The 26386-nt window shown below is 38.9% G+C and overlaps 1 protein-coding gene across 15 annotated transcripts in view; it reads left to right on the forward strand.

The window, feature by feature from the left end:
- cep170aa (centrosomal protein 170Aa) overlaps positions 1–26386 on the forward strand; it is a 134156-nt gene that overhangs the window by 58334 nt on the left and 49436 nt on the right. For 13 of the 15 annotated variants that reach the window (XM_043695454.1, XM_043695465.1, XM_043695453.1 and 10 more), the window contains 7 exons: positions 1862–1951; positions 2212–2290; positions 3121–3179; positions 3622–3751; positions 8445–8606; positions 9700–10173; positions 13148–13806. In XM_043695454.1, coding sequence (XP_043551389.1) covers positions 1862–1951; positions 2212–2290; positions 3121–3179; positions 3622–3751; positions 8445–8606; positions 9700–10173; positions 13148–13806 — 1653 coding nt within the window. The remainder of the gene's footprint in view (positions 1–1861; positions 1952–2211; positions 2291–3120; positions 3180–3621; positions 3752–8444; positions 8607–9699; positions 10174–13147; positions 13807–26386) is intronic. The other 2 variants (XM_043695457.1, XM_043695460.1) reach the window with 2 other exon arrangements.

Consider the following 26386-nt stretch of genomic DNA (forward strand, 5'->3'; position numbering starts at 1 on the left):
GCATTCCATCTATACATCAACTATCGCATTGCCACTCCCTTTAAGCCCCAGGAATGAGGTTCCTCAGGATCTGGGCACTTGTCAGCCTGCCGATACAATGATTTACTCAATACCATATCTTTGGTGATTGTAATTTTCTATCTCCCTTCAATTTCTTGATGATTTATTGTAGCTTCTGGGATGTTACTGGCATCCTTTATAGTAAAGACTGTTGCAAAATAGTTATTAAATGTATCTACCAATTCCTTCTCCATTATCAATTGTCTGGTCTTTTGTGCACTCTCTAAGACCAGTGCTTCCTGTTAATTCTTTGTCTTTGAACATTTTTCAAAACTTTACCTATTTGTTGGACTTCTGGCTAGCTGTCTTTTGTACTTAATTTTGCCCTTTTTTGTTTTTTTTCGGTAATTTATACTGTTTTTTTACATTCTGTCCAAACTCAAGACTTGGCTTCTGTCTTTGTATAATCATATGCTTTTTCTGTTTAGTTCAATATGATCTTTAACATTTTTGTTAACCGTGGTCTATCCCTTGGACTTTTTCTTTCTTGTTGGAATATATATATTCTGTGCATTATGAAATACACTCTTAAATATCTACCTCTGCAGGCACTCATGTCAAATTGTTTGCATATATTGTTGCATTCAAAGGAAATGGGCCTTGAATTTGCCTCCCAAAAACAAAAGGGTCAGAAAGAATGATAAGGTAGGCTACTGTAGTTAGCTATCAGATTGAATAGTGCTTGATATCATAGCTCAAAACGTTTTTAAATGAAAAGCTTGACCGACCTGTACTGACTGTGTCAAACTTTTCAATTACAAATGCACATGAAGCCTCAGTTTTAGTCAGTGGGCTGTGAAAAGCTTCTAATCTCTGAAGGCTTCACGGTAGAAGAGTTGCTGAGTTTTCCAGTATTGTTAGTGAAATTCCTCCATTATGTGGGCAGCACGTTGGCACAGTGGTTAGCACTGCTGCCTCACAGCAACAGGAACCCAGGGTCGATTCCAGCCTCTGGCGACTGTCTCTGTGGAGTTTGCACATTCTCCCTGTGACTGCGTGGGTTTCCTCCGGGTGCTCAGGTTTCCTCCCACAATCCAAAGATGTGCAGGTTAGGTGAATTGAACATGCTAAATTGCCCGTAGTGTTGGGTGTATTAGTCAGAGGGAAATTGGGTCTGGGTGAGTTACTCTTCGGAGAGTCGGTGTGGACTTGTTGGGCCGAAGGGCCTGTTTCTACACTGCAGGGAATCTAATCATGTGCAGTAGATAAAAATAATCCCAGACAGTTTGTGGGCAATCAGAATTAATTCAAAAGAAACAAAGTCAAGGTTGCACTTCATGTGTCATAGGAATGCCTGTTCCTCAATATTGACTCAATAACATTGAATCAAGATCCTAGCTTCCAGAGCAGTTGAGTGGTCTGTTCCCTGTAGGTGGCCCTGTGTAATGCATATTGCATGCAAAAAAAATCTAAGTGCTTTATATTAAGGGATGCCAAGCTGGAGGGGCAAAAGGAAAAGTTAAGGTGTCACAATCAGATTTTGAGAATTTTAAGGTTATCCAGGGAAGAGGCAAAATGGATGTAAATACAGTTGATGACCCATTAATCAATCTTTTGGCAAGTCAGTTGCAGAAATGTGGTATTTCAAGTGAAGGTAACTTAAACCAGGAACTATAAAGTTAATATAATACAATATTTTGCAATTTGAACTCAGTCCAGGGTTGGTTAGTCTTCAAAAACACACTAAATGAGAAAAAGATTCCACATGGTGGCAGTTGAATGAACTTTTAATGTCGTTTCTCATTTGTGCTTTTTATTTACTCTGAGTGAAACAAAAGTGGGAAATTGTTTTCTTTTACAGTCCCGAAGTGTGGACAAACAGCATGCTGTTATCAACTATAACTCTGCCGAAGATGAACACAAAGTGAAGGATCTTGGTAGTCTAAACGGGGTATGTGACAAACCATTACTTATTGGTCAATGATTTTGACACCACTTTGCTTCACCTTGTTTTGAACTGGTTTAATTATGATATTTGTAACACAAACTGCATAAACAATTAAAAGGATTTGCAAATCTAATGCTTAAAATTGAATAGATTCAGAGAACCGCAGTTTAAAAAAATTGTGGAGACAGCGATACAATTTAAAGTTTTAGTTCAATGATATGAGAATTGCTCATTAAATTCTGATTGGTGCCTTTTGTTTTCAGACATTTATTAATGAAGCCCGAATACCAGAACAAACCTACATCACTCTGAAGATAGATGATAAACTTCGATTTGGATATGATATCCTTTCCAAAAAAGTAATCTCGTTAGTAAACAATAAAATGTTAATAAAGTTACGAGGAGTCTATAGCATAGAAACAAGCCAGTCAGTTTAACTCGACTATTCTAGCATTTATGCTACACAGAAATCACCACCTGCTCCTCTTTTATACCATTGGCATACTGTAATTTTCCTTCCTGATTATACTTATCTAGTTTCCATTAAGTACTATTCCTTGATTACTAATCCTGGTAAATGTAACTGGTATAATTTTATAGGTTTTAAATGTATGCAAGAAGAATTTGTTTTGATTTTACTTTTGACTTTTAATTTTCTCCCCTCCTGTCTTGAAGCTGTACTGTAGCCTATAGTGTGCCAATAGACTCCTCAATCATAGTTGTTTGTTCTTCATGATTCAACATTATTTGACTTTGGAAAGTCATCACAGCTGAAGCTGACCCTTCCCTCATGACATGTTTATATATTTACCAGCAAAGGATTGGATCGTGACCACAAAACTTCAACTGTATTTGTTTCTACCTTTCCTGAACACCTCACATTTAAGAAGCTCATGTTCACTGCTTGAGACTATTGCATGTTATTTAATTATTGCATATTAGAAATATAACTTGTACTTGACAGAGCATCAGTGATTTGAAATTGCACTTTATACCTAAAGATCATAAGATGAAGGAACAGAATTAGACCATTTGGCTTTCCACTAATTTCCAGTTAATCGTTGCAGTCACTACTTCGCTAGCAACAATCAGCAAATTTGACAGTTACATTTCAGTGGCTAAATGTATTTTAGTTTGTAGTGCTGTTGTTTTCCTTCCTTAATGTGCCTTACATACCAATTTGTTCACTGTAGCAAGAGGAGAATTACGAGTCCCAGAGGAAGCGCTGAAGGTAAGACTGGTAAAGCTTGCCTGAAAGCTGCCTGTATCAAATTATATCATAGTCATCAAATTGTTATGGTGCAGAATAATGCCATTTGTTCCATTTTGTCTGCAACAGTTATGATAAAATTATGAAATACTTTGCCTCACAGCACCAGAGACCCGGGTTCAATTACCGCCTCAGGCGACTGACTGTGTGGAGTTTGCACATTCTCCCCGTGTCTGCGTGGGTTTCTTCCAGGTGCTCCGGTTTCCTCCCACAATCCCAAAATGTGCAGGTTAGGTGAATTGACCATGCTAAATTGCCAATAGTGTTAGGTGAAGGGGTAAGTGTCGGGGGAGTGGGTCTGGGTTGGTTGCGCTTCGGCGGGTCGGTGTGGACTTGTTGGGCCTAAGGGCCTGTTTCCACACTGTAAGTAATCTAATCTAATCTAATCTAATCTTATTTACAGCATGAGAAATTTACAAGCCAGTTACAGTTGCCACAGAAACTTTCAGAAGCTGAAGGATCAACAGAAGCTCCAGATAACTCTGAGGGCAAAACTGAAGTGATGGCTCATGCAGAGGTGCATAAAACTTCAGGTAATTTGCTAAATATTTATTTAATGTTATTGAATGATCTTTATTTTTAATAATTTCATCTAAACATAATTTTTCACTTAAAAATTGCTGTATTAAAATGTGTTGAAATCATCTGTTGCATTAATATTGAAGTGTACCTTATTGAAAGGCTCTTTACGCATTTAGTTGACTGTCTTGTGTTACCACCTGTTTTTCAGGAAACACAAATCAGCGAATAAGAAAACACCTTGTAAATAATGTACTGAAATGATAAATAGTCAAGGAATAAATTTCATTCTTTACTACTTTTGGACTCATAACTTAGGTTGCATGCATCTTTATACTTATTTCAACCATCTACAAAATTTACTGTAGTAGAATTTTGCAAAATAATTTGGTTGAATTAAAGTTTCTTCTATCAGAAACAGCTGAATACATTATACATTACAGCATTGATGATGCTCAGATGCTGTGTTATCAAAGCTTTAAAATTTATGCCTTATAAATCAGATTATTTTTAAATTTGCACAACAAAATATTGTACTTCTCATTCAATAAAAAAAACTTGTTCCATGTGCCGAACTTGCATAAATTGCCTAAAAACATATGTATGAAATTATTGATATCCTCGCACCTAAGTTGTACAAATATAATTGTTTGTGTATGTGGTATGAGTAATCAGAGGCTGTGGTTTGTGTATGAGTAATCAGAGGCTGTTAAGTTTTGTCTTCTGTCTCTTTGGAGTGGCTTTGGATAATTTTTGCTTATTTAAAGGGTAGTTTTACGTAATTTTTTTGTTTATTATACTTAATGAAATATCAATAACTATTGGTTTAGTTAGAAGGGAAGTTTAGCTGAAGGCACTGGTCAAAGCATTATGAAATACAAACTTCCAGCTTAATGACGAAAAATATAATTTGTCAAAGTCAACCCTAACTGTGTAAAACACAATTGAAAAATGTGCAGCAACCTCTTCAAGTTTTGTCTGGATCTGTGTTTTTCCAAGCTGTTGCTGTTGTTTAGTGTCTGCATCTCTCTGGACACTCTGCAAAGTGACATTCACACTATAGGTCTATGAACTGTGATTTATTTCATAGACTATTATCACACAGAAAGGAAATCATTCAGGCCATTGGGTCTACTCATCCCTTTCAAGGATCTGTGTAGTTATTTCCAGTGGTGGGCAAGTGGTTGGAGGGAATCCTGAGGGATATGGTGTACATGTATTTGTAGAGGCAAAGACTGGTTAGGGATAGTCAACATGACTTTATGCATGGGAAATCATGTCTCACAAACTTGATTGAGTCATTTGAAGAAGTAACAAAAAGGATTGATGAGGGCAGAACGGTGGATATGATTTATATGGATTTCAGTAAGGCGTTTGACAAGGTTCCCCGTGGGAGACTGGTTAGCAAGAATAGATCTCATGGAATACAGGGAGAACTAGCCATTTGATACAGGACTGGCTCAAACGGAGAAGAGGGTGGTGGTGGTAGAGGATTGTTTTTCAAACTGGAGGCTTGTCACCAGTGGAGTGTCACAAGGATCGGTGCTGGGTACACTACTTTTCATTATTTATATAAATGATTTTAATGTGAGTATAAGAAGTATAGTTAGTAAGTTTGCAGATGACACCAAAATTGGAGGTGTAGTGGACAGCAAAGAAGCTTGCCTCAGATTGCAACGGGATCTTGATCAGATGGGCCAATGGGTTGAGGAATGGCAGATGGAATTTAATTCAGACAAGTGAGAGGTGCTGCATTTTAGGAAAGCAAATCTTAGCAGGACTTATACACGTAATGGTAAGGTCCGAGGTAGTGTTACTGCACAAAGAGACCTTGGAATGCAAGTTCATAGCTCCTTGAAAGTAGAGTTGCAGGTAGATAAGATAGTGAAAAAGGCGTTGGTATGCTTTCCTTTTATTGGTCAGAGTATTGAATACAGGAGTTGGGAGGTCATGTTGCGGCTGTATAGGACAATGGTTATGCCACTGTTGGAATACTGCATGCAGTTCTTGTCTCCTTCCTATCGGAAAGATGTTGTGAAACTTGAAAGGGTTCAGAAAAGATTTACAAGGATGTTGCCAGGGTTGGAAGATTTGAGCTTTGGGGAGAGGCTGAACAGGCTGGGGCTGTTTTACCTGGAGCGTCAGAGGCTGAGGGGTACCTTTATGGAGGTTTACAAAAGTAGAGGGACATGGATAGGATAAACAGACAATCTTTTCCCTGGGGTGGTGGTTTAGGGTGAGAGAGGAAAGATATAAGAGAGACCTAAGGGGCACCCTTTTCATGCAGAAAGTGGTACATGTATGGAATGAGCTGCCAGAGGAAGTGGTGGAGGCTGGTACAATTGCAATATTTAAGTGGCATTTAGATGAGTATATGAATAGGAAGGGTTTGGAGGAATATGGGCCGGGTGCTTGCAGGTGGGACTAGATTGGATTGGGATATCTTGTTGGTGTGGACAAGTTGAACTGAAGGGTCTTTTCCATGCTGTACAACTCAATGATTCTATGACTCTATTTCCACTTGTGTACTTTTGCCATATCCTTGTAAAGTTTGCTCCTTCAGTTTTGTCTTGGTTCCTTCCAGGTCACTGTATATCAGGATAGCAGCCATTCTGTTGGGCAATGCTCTCCACATTCTAACTGACCATTTGAGTAAAACCAGTTTTCTCATATTGCTTTTGGTTCTTTTGTCAGTCACCTCAAGCCTTTAGCTTCTGGTTGTCTACCCTTCTACCATTGGAAACCATTTCTCTTAATAACTGTACGTAAAATGCTCCACCTTATGCATATTTTATTTAATAATTTCAGCTGGTTTGACGATCTTTTGTAGCAAATGGTATGTTTATAAAATTGAGGTGCTCTACAATTAACTTTTAGCTTTTGTTTTCAGTTGGTCTTTGTCAAATTTTATATCCTTTTTAGAGTCATAGAGATGTACAGCATGGAAACAGACCCTTCGGTCCAATCCGTCCATGCCGACCAGATATCCCAACCCAATCTAGTCCCACCTGCCATGCACCCGGCCCATATCCCTCCAAACCCTTCCTATTCATATACCTATCCAAATGCCTCTTAAATGTTGCAATTGTACCAGCCTCCACCACATTCTCTGGCAGCTCATTCCATACGCGTACCACCCTCTGCGTGAAGAAGTTGCCCCGTAGGTCTCTTTTATATCTTTCTGCTCTCCCCCTAAACCTATGCCCTCTAGTTCTGGACTCTCCAACCCCAGGGAAAAGACTTTGCCTATTTATCCAATCCTTGCCCCTCATAATTTTGTAAATCTCTATAAGGTCACCCCTCAGCCTCCGACGCTCCAGGGAAAACAGCCCCAGCCTATTCAGCCTCTCCCCGTATCTCAGATCCTCCAACCCTGGCAACATCCTTGTAAATTGTTTCTGAACCCTTTCAAGTTTCACAACATCTTTCCCATAGGAAGGAGACCAGAATTGCACGCAATATTCCAACAGTGGCTTAACCAATGTCCTGTACAGCCGCAACATGACCTCCCAACTCCTGTACTCAATACTTTGAACAATAAAGGAAAGCTTACCAAATGCCTTCACTATCCTATCTACCTGTGACTCCACTTTCAAGGAGCTATGAACCTGCATTCCAAGATCTCTTTGTTCAGCAACACTCCCTAGGACCTTACCATTAAATTCAAATCATTTATGTAAATGACAAAAAATAGAGGGCCTAGCACCGATCCTTGTCGCACTCCACTGGTCACAGGCCTCCAGTCTGAAAAACAAGCCTCCACCACCACCCTCTGTCTTCTACCTTTTGAGCCAGTTTTGTATCCAAATGGCTAGTTCTCCCAGCATTCCATGAGATCTAACCTTGCTAGATCTCATGGGGAAACTTGTCGAACGCCTTACTGAAGTCCATATAAATCACAATTACTGCTCTGCCCTCATCAATCTTCTTTGTTACTTCCTTAAAAACTCAATCAAATTTAAGACATATGATTTCCCATGCACAAAGTCATGTTGACTATCCCAAATCAGTCTTTGCCTTTCCAATACATGGACATCCTTGCTTTTCTTTCGTTGATTTCCAGTTTTTTTTTTCCCACTTAAGCTTTTTGTCTCTTCTATCCTTTATTTGCTACAACTGTACTTAATTGTATAATTAGCATTAGATCCTAATTTTAACTAGCAGAATGTTTGAAGTAATGAAGATAAACTTGGTTTAAAACTGCTGCTGTAGTTGTGATCTACAGTTTCATAAATAGTCAGCTGCCGATAGCTATTTCAGCTTCTTGGCTGTAAGCAGCCTGCTGAATGATGTAATAGTTCTCAATTTGCACAAGGTGGCCAACACCGATGTGAATAGACTTCAACCAGTGTTAAATGCTTTAAAATATATCACAAGCTCAAATATCAGCTTCTGTGATTGGACTGTGAATTTTGTGTCATAGGAGATTTGTACTACTATAGTAAGCATAAAGCAGCCCTCATGAAAGCTGAATGAATACAAATTTAGTAAATATAGCTTTAAACTTATGAGTTTATTTACAAAGAGTATCAGCACAAAAGGAAAGTGTGCTTTTTATGGTTCAAGCTGAATGTTCTTTCAATTAAGTTCATCAAATTACTTTTCAGCAAGTTTATTAAATTATTTACATTCAGGTCTGCACTTTGTTGATAGACATGGTACGTGACAACTAATGCTCCTTGGGTTTCCATTTTTCCTGACATCCAGTAGACATATCTGTTATACCTATGGCCCGTGGAACCCCTTTATATGGACAGCCTGCTTGGTGGGGTGAAGATGATGCAGATGATGAAAATTCAAGCAAACAAGATCCCAAGCCTGGGAATGTGAAGATGGAAAGCAGTGCTACAGGAGGTGAGAGCCCAAGTGGTGAGTCTCTGCAGTATTAATTTGTCAGCAGCTAATGTATAGACTACAATGGTAAAACCTATATTTCAGTTGCTTTTACAAAAGAAATGCTATTCGATTCGGAGGAGGGTGTATTTTCCTGTCCCTTCTCGTTATTGTTAAACACGGTATGTTATTGTTAAACATCGGAAAATATTTTTGCTTGTTTTCCTTTTAGAAGTGTTGGTTTCCATTGGAACTTCCTATTTGAAATAGGAAGTTCACATGGAGAATTACTAGTGTCAAACTGTAATGAATGCAACATGTTACCAGGTTAATTTGCTATATTATTATGAAAGCTTCCAATTGATGCACCAAAACTGATTTTAAACTAAGTTCCATTAATATAAACCAGAATTTAGATGCTTTTTTGGTATTTGTTTTTGCTTTTAGAGAATTGTCAAGAAATTAGGGGCAGCACGGTGGCTCAGTAGTTAGCACTGCCTCCAAGCACCAGGGATCAGAGTTCGATTCCTACCTCTGGTGACTGTGAAGAGTTCGCACATTCTCCCTGCGCCTGTGTGGGTTTCCTCTGGGTGCTCCAGTTTCCTCCTACAATGAGGTGTGCAGGCTAGGTGAATTGGCTATGCTAAATGGTCCATAATGTTCAGGTATGTGTAGAACATAGAACATTACAGTGCAGTACAGGCCCTTTGGCCCTCAATGATCAATCTGAAGCCCATCTAACCCATCTAGGTTAGGTGCTTGGTCAGGGGTAAATGTAGAGTAATAGAGAAATGGATCTGGGTAGGTTACTCTTCGGAGGATCAGTGTGGACTTGTTAGGCCAAATAGCCTGTTTTGCACTAAGGCTTCTATGAAAAAAATGATCACACTTTTTTTTTACAGTGCCACTGAAACACCGAGGAAATTTAGACTTTTGTTTGCAAATTGTCATTTTTTTATACTTCACTGAAATCCTGATAAGTATATATCACTTCTTATCCCCTGTGGGAAATTATGCAGTTTTGAAAGAAATGTTTTTGGTCGCTGTTCCAGGAAAGATTTAAATTGTGACTTTTTTTGTAAACTTCAGTCCTTATGTAGTGAATTTCACTGTCCTAATACTTTTTCAGAAGATGCCAAGGAAGTTAGTAAACCCAAAGATGATAGAAAAGACTTGGAACAAGTAATTTATCCATTCTGTAGAGAACCAAGCTATTTTGAAATCCCTACTAAAGAATTTCATCAAGCTGCTGTATCAATGGAAAGTTCAATTCATGAAATCCCTACAAAAGATACAGAAGCCACTCGTGCAGTCGTTCAAGGGCATGCTTCGTTTACTATTGAATTTGATGATCATACTCCAGGCAAAGTGACAATCAAAGATCATGTCACCAAATTCACGCCCGACCAGCGTCATAAGCAGAAGAAGTCTCCTCCAGCCGCCAAAGAACTGTCTGGACTCCAGGCTGCAATGAAAGCAGCAGAAAGCAAAGTGGCTGATTGGCTGGCACAGAATGATCCTCCCAGAATAAGACGCGAATCGATGGATGATGATTGCAAAAGCATAAAGAGTGATCTCTCTGTTCAGATGAGGCGATTAAAAGGTAAAACTCTTGTTAGTTATCAAAGATATGTTAATATTGCAAAAGGCTGCAAGTCAATTTTGCTATTTTGATTTAGTCTCCAACATCATATCTGGCTAGGCCATATCAAATGTCATTGTTTCACTCCCCTTTTTAAACTGCTGACTCACAGTTACTCTCGAGCAAAGATAATCTGTCCATATCATCTATTATGTTAAACCCTTTTCTCCTGTTCCTTTCACTCTCACCTGAACAACAAATGTGAAGCTAATGGACCTCTTTTTAATATTGAAAACAACCATTTCATTCTTTAAATTTCCCTTTCCTTTCAAAGCTACAAATATGAAATTGTATTGCCCTAATCAAATTCACAAATTATGCCCCCTAGTGCTTTTCCCGTATGTGCCCTCAGACTCTCTATAACATTTTTAAATTGGCTTAGTCTGTGGAGTTTTTTTGTGGACTTGAGTTTGAGGCATAGTGGAGATACCTGAATTGTATTTTTAGGTCAGTAAAAAGGCACATTGGAAATTTTTTTTTGACACCACTTCTTGAAATCCACGTGGTTCCAAATAATTACCAGCTTGGTTGCTTGAACTCACTTCAAGGAAAATAGCTTTGAACTTTCATTTGTTTTTGATTTTTATGTCTACTGTTTGAACATTGTTTTGCAACAGTTGGAGGCTATTTTTGGTTTTTCACTTGAGGGAAGCTTGCTTGGTTGTGCCGTTTGTTTCTGAACACCTTAGTGATGAATCATCTGTAAAAGCTGATTGTCCACTTTAAGAGCAACTGGAGGACTCGATACCATGTTTCCTGAGCAAAGTTTTCTGCTTCACAGTACAATGTGTTATCTAAAATCAATCTGATCCATAAACACTCAATAACTACACGTTCAAGATTATTTTAAAAATCCTTTCCTTATTCCTATGTAGAATCAAGTTGAACAATCACTTTTCAAAATTGGACCAGTTTCAGCTTGCAAGAAATGCACTGTTCTTTCCTAATGTCAGGAAGTTGATCGGCCATAGTTGAGATGAAAAATATTGCAATTGATGCAAACTTGTTCAATGAAAATGTTTAAATGCTAATCTGATGGGGCAAATTTAAGCTCAAAATTCTCCAAAATTACTCAAAAGGATGCAAGTGTGTTGATGCTCGTCATATTTGATTTTTTTTTCTCAGATTTTAACCACTTTAAAAGTAGTTCAGTAGTGCTGGAAGGATGGTGGAGAGTAATTTAAAAGAGCAACTGTTATACTCTTCCTCTTGTATCCCAAGGCTTAATACTGTACCAGAGCCCAAGTCTGTTTCCTAACAGATAATTTTGTACTAAGAATTTTTTTGTTTAGGAAAATGAAAAGTGAGTGTACAATTTGTAGTTCCATTAGGAAGAAGGATTTATTAATATTTTTTCTATCTGATCATGTTCTTGTAGTTGCTACATGAGAGCTGACTGTGTGAGCAAAGATGCAAAACAGTACTTAAGCATCTGTCTTTCAATTGCTTGTGGTCAGTTATTTCAATTGGCTGGCTGGCTGGTTTATGATGCAGAGTGATGTGCCAACAGTGGAGTTCAAACCCACGCTGGCTGAAGTTATCAAAAGGGACTCTCCTCCTCAACCTCTCATCGTGTCTGAGGTGTGGTAACCCACCATCTCTAATGAGCGCAGACCTATGGTCTGGTAGGGCTATGATGACTTCACCTTCAATTGCAAAATATTGTTTGTCTAATTCCAACTTTGAGGAACTTCTTGATGACCTAGGGTCTTTAGTCTTAAACAGAAAGAAAAAAAATGTCTCTGGGGAAGGATTATGAAAGTATGCAAGATAGGCAGAGTAAATCCAAAAGTATATTTAGGGTAACTGAAAAATGTGCCCAGAGTTTGAAGGGTAAGTTTTAAGTTCCCAATTATTGCATATATTGGGATATTTATTTATTCACTTAGCAACTTGAAATGTGCATTAATTTAATTAAATAAAATTAAACTTAGAGATTTACATGTATGTATGTGGATGACCACATCATTTTAATATGCTGATATCTGACCAGCTTTGTGAAACAAAAATAGTGTTGTAATTGTCAGGTCTGAGAGTTTGTGGAGAGAGAAAGTGTTGTTAGTTGAAAGTTTACGAGCCTTTTTCAGAACTTTGTGTGCCAACTTTTGCTGAATAATTCGACTTAATATTTTGTCATTTTCTCAGTGAGGGATCATTGCACATTTGATAGAAAAATTAAGGGACCAGATGACAGCTTTTCCCCTTTATTGTATAACTTGAACAACTGGCTTCTTTACTGACAGCAGTCAGTGCCAGTACGCTACTTGCTGTATTTTTTTTAAATGGTGAGACAGTCTGTGATTTGAATGCATTTTAATTTGCTATTTATATTTGTGTGGTTATTGACTTCTGAGCTAACTTTCCTTTTAGAAAATATCCAGAAAATACTAACATAATGGGAAGAGGTGACCCTTTCCAAGCGTATAGTTGTCATGAGCAAACAAAGTATTTGGCAAACTTCATTTAAATTTATGTTGAAATTATCACCTCTCCCTTGTAAATTTAATTTTTATCATGTGTCCCTCGCAAGAGATGGATTTTTTTAAAAAAAAATTAACCTTTTTCTTTTGAATACGTAAAAAGTAATGAAGCACCCTTAGCTTGCTGAGCACGTGTACAAGGGAAGAATAGAGCAGCTGTACTACTTGGCTCATTTGTAAAAGAACTGCAACTCAGTTTTTCACTTGGACAATGACAAGAGCTTTGAGAACAACAGCAACTCAGTTCTGCCCCAGAGTCATTGTTCACATCTTAAAACGTTTATTGTTTGAATTGTGTTAGTATTGTTTGTCATCATTTCTGAAGCACTACCAAATTTGGCAGTGAGAAGTTTCTAAATGTCGTCTTGCATTCTTTTCTTCCACTCAACATAAAACACAAGCAACTATTTTTGAGCTTTTAGAAGTTAAAATTTAATGTTTGATTTCTTGTTTAGGGAGTAAACATGATGATGGAACGCAAAGTGATACAGAAAATGGAAATGGCCAAAGGTGTGCTCATAAACACGCTGCCCTCGAAGATCAATTGAGGATGTATCGTGCAGAACAACAGAGGCTTCATCATCAGAAGATTGCAACTTCAGAAAAGGTCCGTGAGGTTCCTTCAATGAGTAGGACTGCCTTTATGATTGAATTCTTTGATGACGATCATCCACGCAAGCGACGATCCTATTCTTTTACACAAAGTTCACCAGCTGTACCCCAAGAAGGTCTTCATCCTTTTCCACCTGTGAAGCCAGACAGGTTAAAAGGTGGCATAGTTGATTCAAAGACAAATCCTTCAACACATCAGCCAAGTTCCCCTCATACTAAATCACCTCACAGTGTACATGAGCTTCATCAACCGAAACATTTACAGAAACAAAAATCTAATGAACCATCAGTTCCTTTAATATCTGCCCAAACTATGCAGTTACGAAGTTCTGGTAGTACTGGACACAGACAGAATCAAAGTCAGCATTTCGAACAACAGGCAAAACTTTCTCCATTGGCCACAAAGGAAAATGAAGATGATCAGAGTGATAAAGGAACATACACCATCGAACTTGAAAATTCAAATGCAGAAGAGGAGGAAGCTCGTAGAATGATTGACACGGTAAGAGTAAAGAATGCATGTTGTGTCCTATGAATTATTTTCTAAGTGAGAAATTTGTGTTTTTGTATTTATTCACTCACCAGATCTGAGCAATGAGAAGTCTTGAATTTATTCACTATTTATTGAGCAATTACTGTAATACGTAGAATAATTGGATTTAAGTGAGAATGAGGTAGTGATTGCAGCATGTTTCCAACTTGATTGTTCTTCTAGTTGCACTTGAAATAATGTTTACAATTATTGTCTCAATCTGCAGGCAAAGACAATGTTTGTTGTACTGTTTTATGACTGTTAAGCCTGGTCTTGAAATCTGTAATTGCAAGGGACCAATATCCTGTCGGGGAGGTTTGCTAGAGCTGCTCAGACTTTAAGCTAGTTGCGGAGTTGGGTGGAGGAGGAACCAAAGCGATAGCACGAAAAGATGGAGGCACGTAGAGTACATGAGAGGATCAAGGCAGACAAGCTTGGCAGAGACTGAGGCAAGACTGACAAATTAAACTGCATTTACTTCAATGCAAGAGACATGACCGGTAAGGCAGATCAACTTAGGGCATGGTTGGAAACTTAGGACTGGGGTATCATAGCTACTACCAAAACATGGCCTGGATGGACAGGACTGGTAGCTTAATGTTGGATGTAGATCCTATAGGAAGGATAGGAAGAGAAGCAAGAGAGGGGGAATGGTGCTTTTAGTTCGGGAGAGCATTATGGTTGTCCACAGGGAGGATACTCCTGGGAGATCATCCAGTGAAGTTATGTGGGTGCAACTCACCTTTAACCTATTCCCTCTAGTTTTGACTCCACTGTCCTGGGATAACGACCTTGTCTTTCATGCTGTTCATGTCCCTCGTGGTTTTTTTTTTATAACAAGCTGCAGTTTTAATTCTTAAAATAATTACAACCAGAGTCAATTATAACATATCAGATTGATTTAGCAAATTTTATAATTCGCACCATTTAAATTTGATTCACTTGATCCCATGTAAAGCAATATCTATAACTCTGGTTCCATTTAATTTAGATTAATCTAAGTACAGCAAATGATAGGGATTTTTAAAAATACAAGCTGTGCTCACAGTTTGATATGCGATAGTATGCTGTCTGATTATTTTTATACAGCTGCTTATATCAATATACTGTTCCAGGTTTAATAATACTTCTATGCATGGTTACCTTATTTTTCTAATTATATTTCTGCATTATATATTTTACCTTTCTCTTTAAAATATATTTTTATTTTTAAAAATGAATTTTTTTCTTATGAATCTCACAATAGAAAACCAAACAATTCAAACCAATGTTAAAAAACAAACCCACTGATTACATAGCAACTAGTCACTAAACTAAAAAAAGGCAAATCTTAACAATAATAACCATAAAACAGCTCACTGAAACAAAGCAATAGCCCTCGATCATCGAGCACATATGTTTTTACATATTCACGTCTTCATAGTTCCTCCTGTCTGGATACCAGATTCATTACATAGAATTGCCAAAGCTGTATAAAGGCTCTTATTAGTATGGCGGACAAATCTGTACACCGGTAGTCCAAAAAGGACTGTCACATCTTATAGGAATTCTCAGTTTTATGGTGCACCATACTCGTAAGGAAGTCCAAGGGGATATGCTTCATGACTAACTTACACCAGCCTGCCAGCCCCAGGGGAGTTTTCCAATACCCACCCTAATAGAATGTTATTTCTTGCACAAAAAGTGAGGAGATTGAAAAGCCTTTTGTGTGTGCGCATCTAATGAAAGTGAATTAACAAAGCCAAGAAGATACCAGATCCATCTCCACCTCAGTCCCCAAGGCCTTCACTATTTCGCCTACCGCTGCAGTATGCTGCAGTATGTCCGTAGTCAATGGCGTGGTTTTATAAACTTCTATGAGGTCACCCCTCAGCCTACTCAATCTCTCCCTGTAGTTCAAATCCTCCAACCCTGACAACATGCTTGTGAATCTTTTCTGAACCCTTTCAAGTTCACCTTCTTGGGATTGTATTATAGGTCCCCCAGTAGCCAGCAGGAAATTCAGAAACAAATATGTCAGGAGATCTCAGATATCAAAAAAAAAGGTTGTAATGATAGGGGATTTTAACTTTACTCCCCAGCCAAACCCTTAACATTGACAGCCTCAGTCTGTTTGTAAATTTAATTGTGTGCAAGAAAACTTCCTCCTTCAATATATGAAGTGCCTCTTGAAGGAGGAGCAATACTTGAACTTCTGTTGCAAAATAAAGCAGAGCAAGTGACTCAAGTGTCAGTGGGAAAGCACAGTGGGGGTAAGTGACCACTTAAAATAGTGATGGAAAAGGATAGACTTGATGTAAAAGTTAAAGTTCTAAATTGGAGTAAGTCCAGTTTTGAACATATTAGACAAGAACGTTCAAAAGTTGATTGGGGGAGGCTATTCGCAGGCAAAGGGATAGTTGGGGAGCTGCAAGAGTTTAAGAATGAGATATTGAGAATTCAGAGACAATACGTTCCTGTTAGTGTGAACAGCAAAGCTGGTAGGTGTAGGGAATGTTGGATGACTAGTGAAATTGAGCCTTTTATCAAGAAAAAGGCACGTGATCAGTAGGGACAGTTGAGATTAAGTGTATCCTTAGGAGTATAAGGGCAGTAAGAGTATACTTAAGAGGGAAATCAGGAGGACTAAAATGGGGCATAACTCTATTTACCAAATATTTCAAGGGGAATTCAAAGAGATTCTTTAAGTGCAAAAGAGTAACTAGTGAGAGAATAGAGCCCCTTAAACATCAATGTAGCCAACTATGTGGGGAACCACAGGAAATAGGTAAGATACTAAACAAATATTTCGTGTCAGTCTCTACTGTGGAGAAGGGCATGGAAGCTAAGGAACTCTGAAATAAATAGTAATGTCTTGAAAAGGGTTAATATTGCAGAAGTGGAGGTGCTAGAGATCTTAAAATACATAAAGTAGATAAATCTTCAGGGCTCATGATCAGGTTCTTCCCAGAGCTTTGTGGGAAGCTAGGGAAGACGTTGCTGGGCCGCTTGCTGAGATATGCATATTATTGACAATCCACTGGTGAAGTGATTGAAAACTGGAGATAAATAATGGTATACTAAAGAAAAGACAGGGAATTCTAGACCAGTGAGCTAAACTTCAGTGGTAAGTTGTTGGAGGGCATTCTGAGGGACAGGAATTATATGCATTTAGAAAGACAAGGACTGATTAAGGATAGTCAACATTGCTTTGTGTGTGGGAAATTATGTCTCACTGACTTGATTTAGTCTTTTGAAGAGGTGACAAAGAAAATGAAGGCAGAGTGGTAGATGTTGTCTGTATGGACTTCAGCAAAGCGTTTGACAAATTCTGAATGGTAAACTGGTTAGTAAGATGATCACGCGATCTGGGGGAGTTGGCCAATTGCATAAAAAAATTGGTTGAAAGGTAGAAGAAGGGTTTGTCGTAGAAGGTTGTTTATTTGGACTGGAAGCCTATGACCAGCGGTCAGCAACAAGGATCAGTGGTCCACTGCCTTTCATTATTTATATGAATGATTTGGATGTAAATATAGGAGGCATGGTTAGTAAGTTTTCAGATGTCATCAATATAGGTGGCATAGTGGACAATAAGAGGATTATCTGAGTGCAATGAGACCTTGATCAAATGGGCCAATGGGCCGAGGAGTGGCAAATGGAGTTAATTTTAGATGAATGAGAGGTGTTGCATTTTGGTGAGGCAAACCAGGGTAAGACATTATGCAGTCAATAGTAGGGCCCTGGGGAGTATTGCTGAGGGGGTACGGGTGCATAGTTCCTTGAAAGTGGAATCACAGGTAGACAGGGTGATGTTTGATAAGTTTGCCTTCATTGGTCAATGCATTAAGTGTAAGAGTTGCAACGTCATGTTGCTGCTGTATAAGACATTGGTGAGGCTACTTTTAGAATAATGTGTACAATTCTGGTCACTCTTCTATAGAAAAGATGTCGGGTGGTATATTCCAATACTAGATGGCATAGGTTTAAAGAGAGAGGGGAAAGAGGAAATGGTGGAGGCAGTTACAGTATTTAAAAGGCGTTTGGGTGGGTATATGAATAGGAAGGGTTCAGAGATGTGGGCCAAATGCTGGTATATGGGACTGGGTCAGATGGAGATGTCTGGTCAGCACAGTTGAACTGAACAGTCTGTTTCTGTGCTGTATGACTTTAAATATATTTTAAAAATGCAGGCTTGAACACTTGCTGCATTTTAAACTTGTCCCGCTTTCTCTTCCTTGTTTGAACTGTTATCTTGCCCCAACATTTTCCTTTATTCATAGTGACCAATTTTTTGTAATACTTTGATTTCTGCATCTTCTTAATACACACCATTCCAAAAATTCTAACATTTAAATTTGTAGTCAGAAAACATCATTTGCTGCATTTCTTTGAAGAGCTGTCCAACTGTCTCCATTCCTCAGCTTTTCCCGGGTCTTTGTAAATTCCAAATGTGATGATATGACATCTGGCTCACTTACCAGGAGCAGCAGGTTCTGTCTGAACTCCACGTACATTTGAAGTCTTCCTTTAACTTTCTCCAATCTATAAGGAGTACAGCCCCAGCTTGTCTAATTTTGCCACATAATTAAAATCATGGTATCATCCCAGTAAAACTGCTCCATCAGCTGAGACCTTGACATCCTCAAAGTGTAGTGTTCAGCATTGTATGGAATTATCCAGCTGAAGTCTAAAGAAAGATTTAAGGTTTACGGTGACTGTATTGTTTGCATTCAGTTTACTGCCCCGTTTGCAAAGCTGGATCTTTCTGAACTGACTTCCTTTCCACTTCTAAGAGTTGTGAATGTATTCTTGAGTTACTGTGATCTTGTAGCACATAAAATAGTACAGTTTGGATTGTGCTTATTCTGTTTCCTTTCAGTGTACATAACTTCACACTTGGTATAAAAAATTGCATGCCATATTTCTGCCCATTTTACTTGGCTATGTATTTCTGAAGTCTGCTGCTCTGTTTTGCTGTTACTACACTTTATAAGTTTTGAACTGCAAATCTCAAATGTTCTGCTGCATCCAAATCCAGTTATTCTTGTATAAGAAAGTGTCTTTCATATCGAACCCTAAAGGACTTCAATGCACTTCTCTTTTGACATGGAAGTATTGGTTCATGGATACTCTCTGCTTCATTATTCCTTAAGCAATTGCATGCTCAATTTAAAATTATCTCTTTACAATAAAATTGTCCGGCAGGTGCGCTTACTTTAATAGCATAATGCTGAGTAACAGTTTCTTGATTTGCAATGTTTTTATCGTACTCCAAATTAGAAAGTCGTTCTTCTCAATTTTTATCATGGCTGTTTATTTTATGGGTAGTAGTAAGAGGCAGTGACAGAAGGAAGAACATTTAATGACAATGTGAGATCGTGTCTGGAAAAGGGAGACATGAGAATCTATACAGGAACAAAACATTCTCTATAGCAAGCTGGTGAGAAAGGTGTATTTGAATTAGCTTGGCAAAAATGAACAGATTGTTACAGTACTGAATACAAGATTTCCGTGATCCAAAGGCAGATTTATTCGTGGTAAGTTTGAAATAATTTTAGACTACAAAGTCACATAGTACTTGTTTCGAATTATCATGCAATGAAATACTTTCAAAGTTTTATCTTGATGAAGTCTTTGCAAATTTAATGTTTTTTATAGATTATGATTAATCATGAAAACACTGCACATCTCTTAAACTGGTTATAATGCTGAGGTTCCTAACAGTCCAAACCTTTCTCTTTGGAATGTTATCTGCCTTTTGCCTGTATATATACCTTATTGAAATACTATATAAATACAAATTGTTGCATAGCTGTTGATGCTGTCTTTTTCCTCTCTGATTAGAAATTGTGGCACAAAGGTTGGGGGTGAATTTTAACATGGTCAATTTGTGTTTTTAAAAAAAAGTCAGCAAGTTTGCGCACTTGATGATAAAGTACTTTACACTGTCATTTTAAGGAATTGTTGAATATGTTCATCTTTGTAAATAGAATAGGAATTGATTTAGTTTTCATTGAAAGGTGAACTGCTGAAAACCTCTTCCTGCGTTTTTGAGGACAAAAGGAGCAACCTTACTAGCAATGGCTTACTACCATGGATGGTCAGCCAGAGTGCAAAAAAATAGCTTTTGCTATGTTTAGACACAGATACTTGGTACAGGTGTGCCTAAAGCAGGGAGTCAATGACTTGCCTGGTGTTGTGAAGTTGGGTAACGTATTTGTGTATTGGAAGATAGGGTGTTAGAAATTGATGTTTGTAAAATGATAGTGGGGGAGGAAAGAGTGCACAGTCTCTTTAAAAGATGGGTTGTTTTGTGCATAGCAATTATAAAAATGGGTATCTATAGGCAGCAGCTTGCCTGTGTTTGAATTGAAACATTTATATGAAAAGACTACTGTTAGCAGGCAAGGCAGCATTTTTACCAAGACAACAGGTTTTTAAATTTAGCCAATTAATTTAAATCAGACACTTGGAGACCAAGGCCCAATTAAATTTAGGGGGCACAGTGGCTCAGTGGTCAGCACTGCTGCCTCACAGCACCCAAGGTCCCAGGTTCGATTCTGGCCTCGGGTAACTGTCTGTGTGGAGTTTGCACATTCTCCCCTTGTCTACGTGGGTTTCCTCTGGGTACTCCGGTTTCCTTCCACAGTCCAAAGATGTGCAGGCCAGGTGAATTGGCCATGCTAGATTGTCCATAGTGTTAGGTGCATTAGTCAGAAGAAAATGGGACTGGGTGGGTTACTCTTCAGAGGGTCGGTGTGGACTTGTTGGGCCAAAGGGCCTGTTTCCACACTGTAGAGAATCTAATCTTTAAAAAAAAAAATTAAGTCTAATAACTTTGACAAACTAGAACCAACCCATTTGTAAAGAAATTAATAGGTCATCAAGGGTATGAAACAAAACAGCATTTGAAAATCAGCGGAGAATCTGAAGAGATTAGCGCGCTCAGCTCTGAGTAACCATCATCTGACTAAAGAGTACAGCAGCACTCTTAGCTAATATTCCTGAATCCAGAATTCAACAGAGTAGGGCATACCTGATGCAAGAATTCGAAGGAGGAAGTGTTCCTGAAAGAAGATCAATGGAGGGGGCATGGAACTTCCAGAAAACACAGCTATGATTTTAAGAGACTAAGTTCTACTGTTTTGTTATACAAGTTGTAATTGTATTTATTCAAACAGCATACCATTATAATTTTGCATTATTTGGGAATAGTTAGTAGTTAGAGGGGAATTATTCGGTTTGTTAGTGGTTCTGTTGATTTATTCAGTGTTAATCTAAATTGTTATTTGTTGATCATAGAGTGAGTGAAAGGATTTTGTTTTACTTAACCACTCCTTTATGATGAATTTGGGGGTGAGAGTTGGGTTATACCACTTGTCGAACTTTTAACAGATTACGAGATGAGTCATGCCTCCCTGGGTATTTCGGTTGTAGTTTTCGGGGGTGGGCTCGACTTCCGCTTCATTACATTATATACCAATTTCATAAACTCAGTTTAACAGTAACGCATATCAATATGTCAGTACTAATTAGTGGCATTCAAAACCAATCTGGCCTAAATTCTTATATCTTTGGTGATATGTGGTTCCCCACATCTTGATTAAGGAAATTTACATAAAGAGAGAGATGGCTTTACAATTTTGTTACTGACCAGCATAAGAGGATATAATTCAATAAACCTACTCGCTTTCCCACAGTCTAGTGTGCTGGATACTGTAGGGTAGTGGATGAGAGATCAAATTAAGAAGTGAAATTGAATTTAAGAAATCTGGTAATTTGAGCTGGCACCAGAAATATAACCAGGAAAGACATTGGCCTGAATTTCCCATGTCAAGATGATGTAAGGTTTTTATTGTTTTTTAAAAATAAAAGTGGCGGTATCTTGATGGATTCTTGTCTCCATCCTGAGTTGATGATTTTCGCTCAGGCCTATTCATTGTGTGCACTGGTTTGGATCTCAAGGCCATGGTCTGCATTCCTGACCAGGTTGGCTCCACTGGGGATTAGGCATGTCCTAGTCCTCGGTAATTTTTATGGATTTGGGCCAGATTTTTTAAGAGTCATGGTTCATGATAGCACAGTGGTATTGTGAGCCATAGTCCACTCGGAATTATTTTGCAAGGTATTGCCTGTTGTATTTCCCGGAACTGAGAGAGTTGAGGAAGCCAATCGATCTTAGGGTATTAAGAGGAAGAAATAAGGTTGTCTGAATCTTTTGGTAGTTTATGAAAAGAATTTGAGCTGGTACTTTCAAACTGTAATTAAATAATTCTGCATGTCAAGCATGGTAAAGTTTGTTGCAATTTATTTTGCAAGGTACAAGGTCAGTGCATTTTTAAATCTGTGATGGATTAATTTTGATAGATTCCCATCTTATCCTAATAAATTCCATCGAGCACAAACCTGCAGACCTCAACCATTCCTCATATGACAAGCCTTCATCCTCAGGATCATTCTTGTAAACCTCCTATGAGCCTTCTCCAATGTCAGTTCATCCTTTGTTATATACGGGGCCCAAAACTGCTCTTGATATTCCAAATGCTGTATTATCAGAGCCTTATACGGCTTCAGCAGTGTAAATCTGATCTTGTATTCTAGCCCTCTTATTTGCCTTACTAACCACAAACTGAACCTGCATGTTAATCTTGAGAGAATCCTGAACTTGGACTCCAAAATCCCATTGTGTCTCAGATTTCCAAAGACTTTCCCCATTTAGAAAAGAGTCTATACATCTATTCTTGCTATCAATGTGCATAACCTCAGATTTTCCCACGTTGTATTCCATCTGCCACTTCTTTTCCCATTCTGCTAGCTTGTCCAAATCCTTCTGCAACCTCTCCAATTCCTCATCCCTACCTGTCCCAACATCTATCTTTGTCATCTGTAAACCTCGCAACAATGCCCTCAATTCCTTCCTCCAGTGGATATATATAAAATATGACATGAATAGTTGTGATCCCAACACACATCCCAGTGAACTCAGTTAGTCACCAGCTGCAATCCTGAAAAAGATCCTTTTATCCCTACTCGCTCTGCTTTCTGCCAATCCTGTATTCATCTGGGAGAAAGTGAGGACTGCAGATGCTGGAGATCAAAGTCGAGAGTATGGTGCTATAAAAGCACAGCTGGTCAGACAGCATCCAAGGAGCAGGGAGTATCGACGTTTCGAGCATAAACTCTACATGCCCGTACCTTATACCCAAACACGATAGGCTCTTTCTTAGCAGCCTTCTGTGCAGCACTTTGTCAGAGATCTTCTGGAAATCCAAATAGATCACATTCACTTTGTGTAAGTTGCTTGTTACCTTCCTCAAAGAATTAAAACAGTTTTATTAGGCATGACCGCTTCTTGACAAAACTGTGCTGACTCAGTCCTATTTTACCATGTACTTCCAAGAGTATTTTTGTTCTTCCTTGGGATGAATTTCTGCTGCGCCTCCCAAATTACCCCAGAAACTTCTGCCACTGCTGTCATCCCTGCTAGGATCCCATTGCAATATGCTCTGGGCAGCTTTTCCCTCATGTCTTTATTAAAATTGAATAACCGTAACTATATCAATATGTCTAAGTTCCAGTTTCAATCTCAAACTGCAGACTGAGATCATCTTATGGTCATGACCCCCAAAGGGTTCCTTCACCTTAAGCTCCCCTGTTCCAATCTGCCTCATTACATATTCTCAAATCCAGAATTGCCTGTTCCCTGGTAGGCTGTAGCACAAGTTGCTCCAAAACAAAACATCTTGTAGAAATGTCATATGTTCCTTTTTCTTTTGAACCACTTCCAACCTCATTTTCCCAAACTACCAGAATATTGAAGTCCCCAATGATTATTGTTTTAGTGCCTTTTTTACAAGCTTTTTCTGATTCCTGATTTATTTTCTGCCACTCATCCTGACTATAGCCAGATAGTCTGTACACAGCTCCCTTCAGGGTCTTTTTCTTTCCCTTTGTGGTCCCCCTACTCTACCCACACAGATTATACACTTTCTGACTCTGTCACTGGCTATCAACTTAATTTCATTTCAATATTGACAAGGCAACCCTGCACCCTCTGTCCACCTGCCTTTCCTTTTGATAGGATGGTGTATCCTTTGGAGATTTAGTTTCCAACTCTGATCCCCTTGTAGCTGTGTCTCTGATACCGACAATATGTACTTGCCAATTTCAGCCTGCACTTTAAGATCGTTTACCTTGTTTCATGTATTGCATGCATTTAAGTACAACACCTTCAGTTCTGTGTTGTGACTCTCCCCCTTCTCATAGTTGTCCCCTTATCTGCTGTGCTTAGTTAGATTCTGGGGATCCAAGATGGCAGTGACCTAGGAGGATCGCATTTGCTGCCACAACATCGACAGAGGTAGAACCCATCCCACCTATGTTACTGTGAGTAAAAAAAAACAGTAAAAGAGCTACAGAACCTGAAAATTTCACATACCTTCGTTTTTGCTGCGGGAGAATGCCAAAGAAAGGAGGAATTTTGCCCAGGACTGGGGCCACGTCTCAACCCACCGAGGTGGCCATCTTGCTTACTCACCAGGCACTGGTTGAGGAGCTTGCCAAATCTTGCGAGGTTCTGGGAAAGCAGATTGAAGAGAAGATAGAGAAAAAGCTGTCCCTGGTCTCTGCTATGCTGCATGACCCAGGGAAAAGGACTGATGAGCTCAGGGCCAGACCACACAGGTGGAGGCAGAAGCTGGTTCATCCCAGAGACTGAGTGAAGCCCTGGAAACATAGGTCTGTGGTTTGCTGGATCTGCTGGATGATCTTGAGAATAGGCACAGAAGAAAGAACCTCCGTGTCATTGGCATGCCAGAGGGGATGGAAGGTGAGCATCCAATGGAAATTTTTGAGAAGTGGCTCCCGAATTCCTTAATTTGGAGGCTGAAAAGGGAAGGATGAAGATTGAGAGAGATCAGGTCGTGGCACGAAGGCCAAGAATGGTCCAGCACCCCCTCCCTGTCCTGGTACAGTTCCATCATTACAAAAGACAAACAGTCATGGAAGCATCCAGAGCCCAAGGGAAGGATCCAAGGCCATTGGTGTGTCAGGGCTCCAGGGTCATATTCTTTCAAGACTTTTCAGCAGCAGTGATCTGGAAAAGGAAGTCCTACAATGGCATCAAGAAGAGATTGAGAGAGTTTGGGATGCAGTATTCTCTAAGATATCCAGCAGTGCTTCAGATTAATTATAATGGATCTGTATGTTTATTTGACTCGCCAGAGAAAGCAAGGAACTTTGTGGACACGCTGACTTAAGCCAGACGATTGAATAGGCACAGACAAGAGAGTTGTTCGGGTTTGTCCCTCTTTAGAGAAGACTTGGAGGAGTGTCCTTTCATTAGTAATAAGTTGTGTTAAATTATGCTCGGAATGAATAGAGTATTTACCTTTTAATTTCTAAGTTAAATTATACCAAAAGATGGGTGACGTATTTACTTTAAACTAACTTCTAGATACCCCCTTTGAATGGGGGTAAATTCCTCTAACCAGTGCCTTTGGTGCTTTTTTGTTTTTTGATAGTTTTTGCAAGTTTTGTAGGTTTGTTGGTTGTAGCTATTTTAGTTTGTAGTTTTTGTTTTGTGGACTTTCTTGTGCTGAAGGTCAGTGATTTGTAGTTAGTTCTTCCTCTCTGGAGTCTAAATGGTGCTACTGAAGGTTATGGCTAAGGATGTGTTCAAGTATTATACCTGGAACATTAAAGGGAGTCACTTGCCGGTCAAGAGGAAGAAGGTACTTTCCAGTCTTAAAGGAGAAAGTGTGGATGTTATCCTATTGCGCGAAACACACCTAGATGATGCAGAGCATCTGAAACTTCAACAGAATGGGTATGACCAGGTTTATTTCTCATCTTTTAATACTAGGACCAGGGGAGTGGCTATTCTGGTAAGGAAGAATCCACCATTTAAGTTGTTAGAGTGTATTAAAGACACAGAAGATTTGTAATCCTTAAAGCTTTGATACATGGGGAGGAATACTGAGTCTTATGTTAATTGTGCCTCGGCCCACCCCCTCAAGTTCTTGATAGATGTATTTTCTAGACTGGTTAGCCTCACATCTCAGCAGATTGTCGTAGGGGGACATTTTAATTGTCTAATATGATAGATTCTGTGGTGGACAGATTGCCCAAAGGCCTTCCAATATCATCACAATCTAAGCAATTAAGGGATTTGTGTGTTGAACTGGACAGGTAGATGTTTGGAGGCGCTTTCACCCTACTGGCAGGAATTTTACGTTTTTCTGGAATCCACGCAAATGAATTGATCTCTTTTTGACTCCTGCAGTGCATTTGGGCTTGGTGGTGTCATGTACAATTGGCAATATCACTTTCTAATCACGCTGCAGCATATCTAATGGTCAAGAGTGAAGATACTATGGTAGGTTCGAGGCATTGGTGATTGGATCCTTTTATCCTTAAGATTTGCAGGTGTCGATGTTGGACTGGCGTGGACAAAGTTTAAAAATCAGGATTAGAGTGATGCTGGAAAAGCACAGCAAGCCAGGCAGCATCCGAGGAGCAGGAAAATCTACATTTCGGGCAGGCGCCCTTCCTGATGAAGAGGCAGCATCTC

The sequence above is a fragment of the Chiloscyllium plagiosum genome, chromosome 9, assembly GCF_004010195.1.
Source record: "Chiloscyllium plagiosum isolate BGI_BamShark_2017 chromosome 9, ASM401019v2, whole genome shotgun sequence".
Taxonomy (NCBI): Eukaryota; Metazoa; Chordata; class Chondrichthyes; order Orectolobiformes; family Hemiscylliidae; genus Chiloscyllium; species Chiloscyllium plagiosum.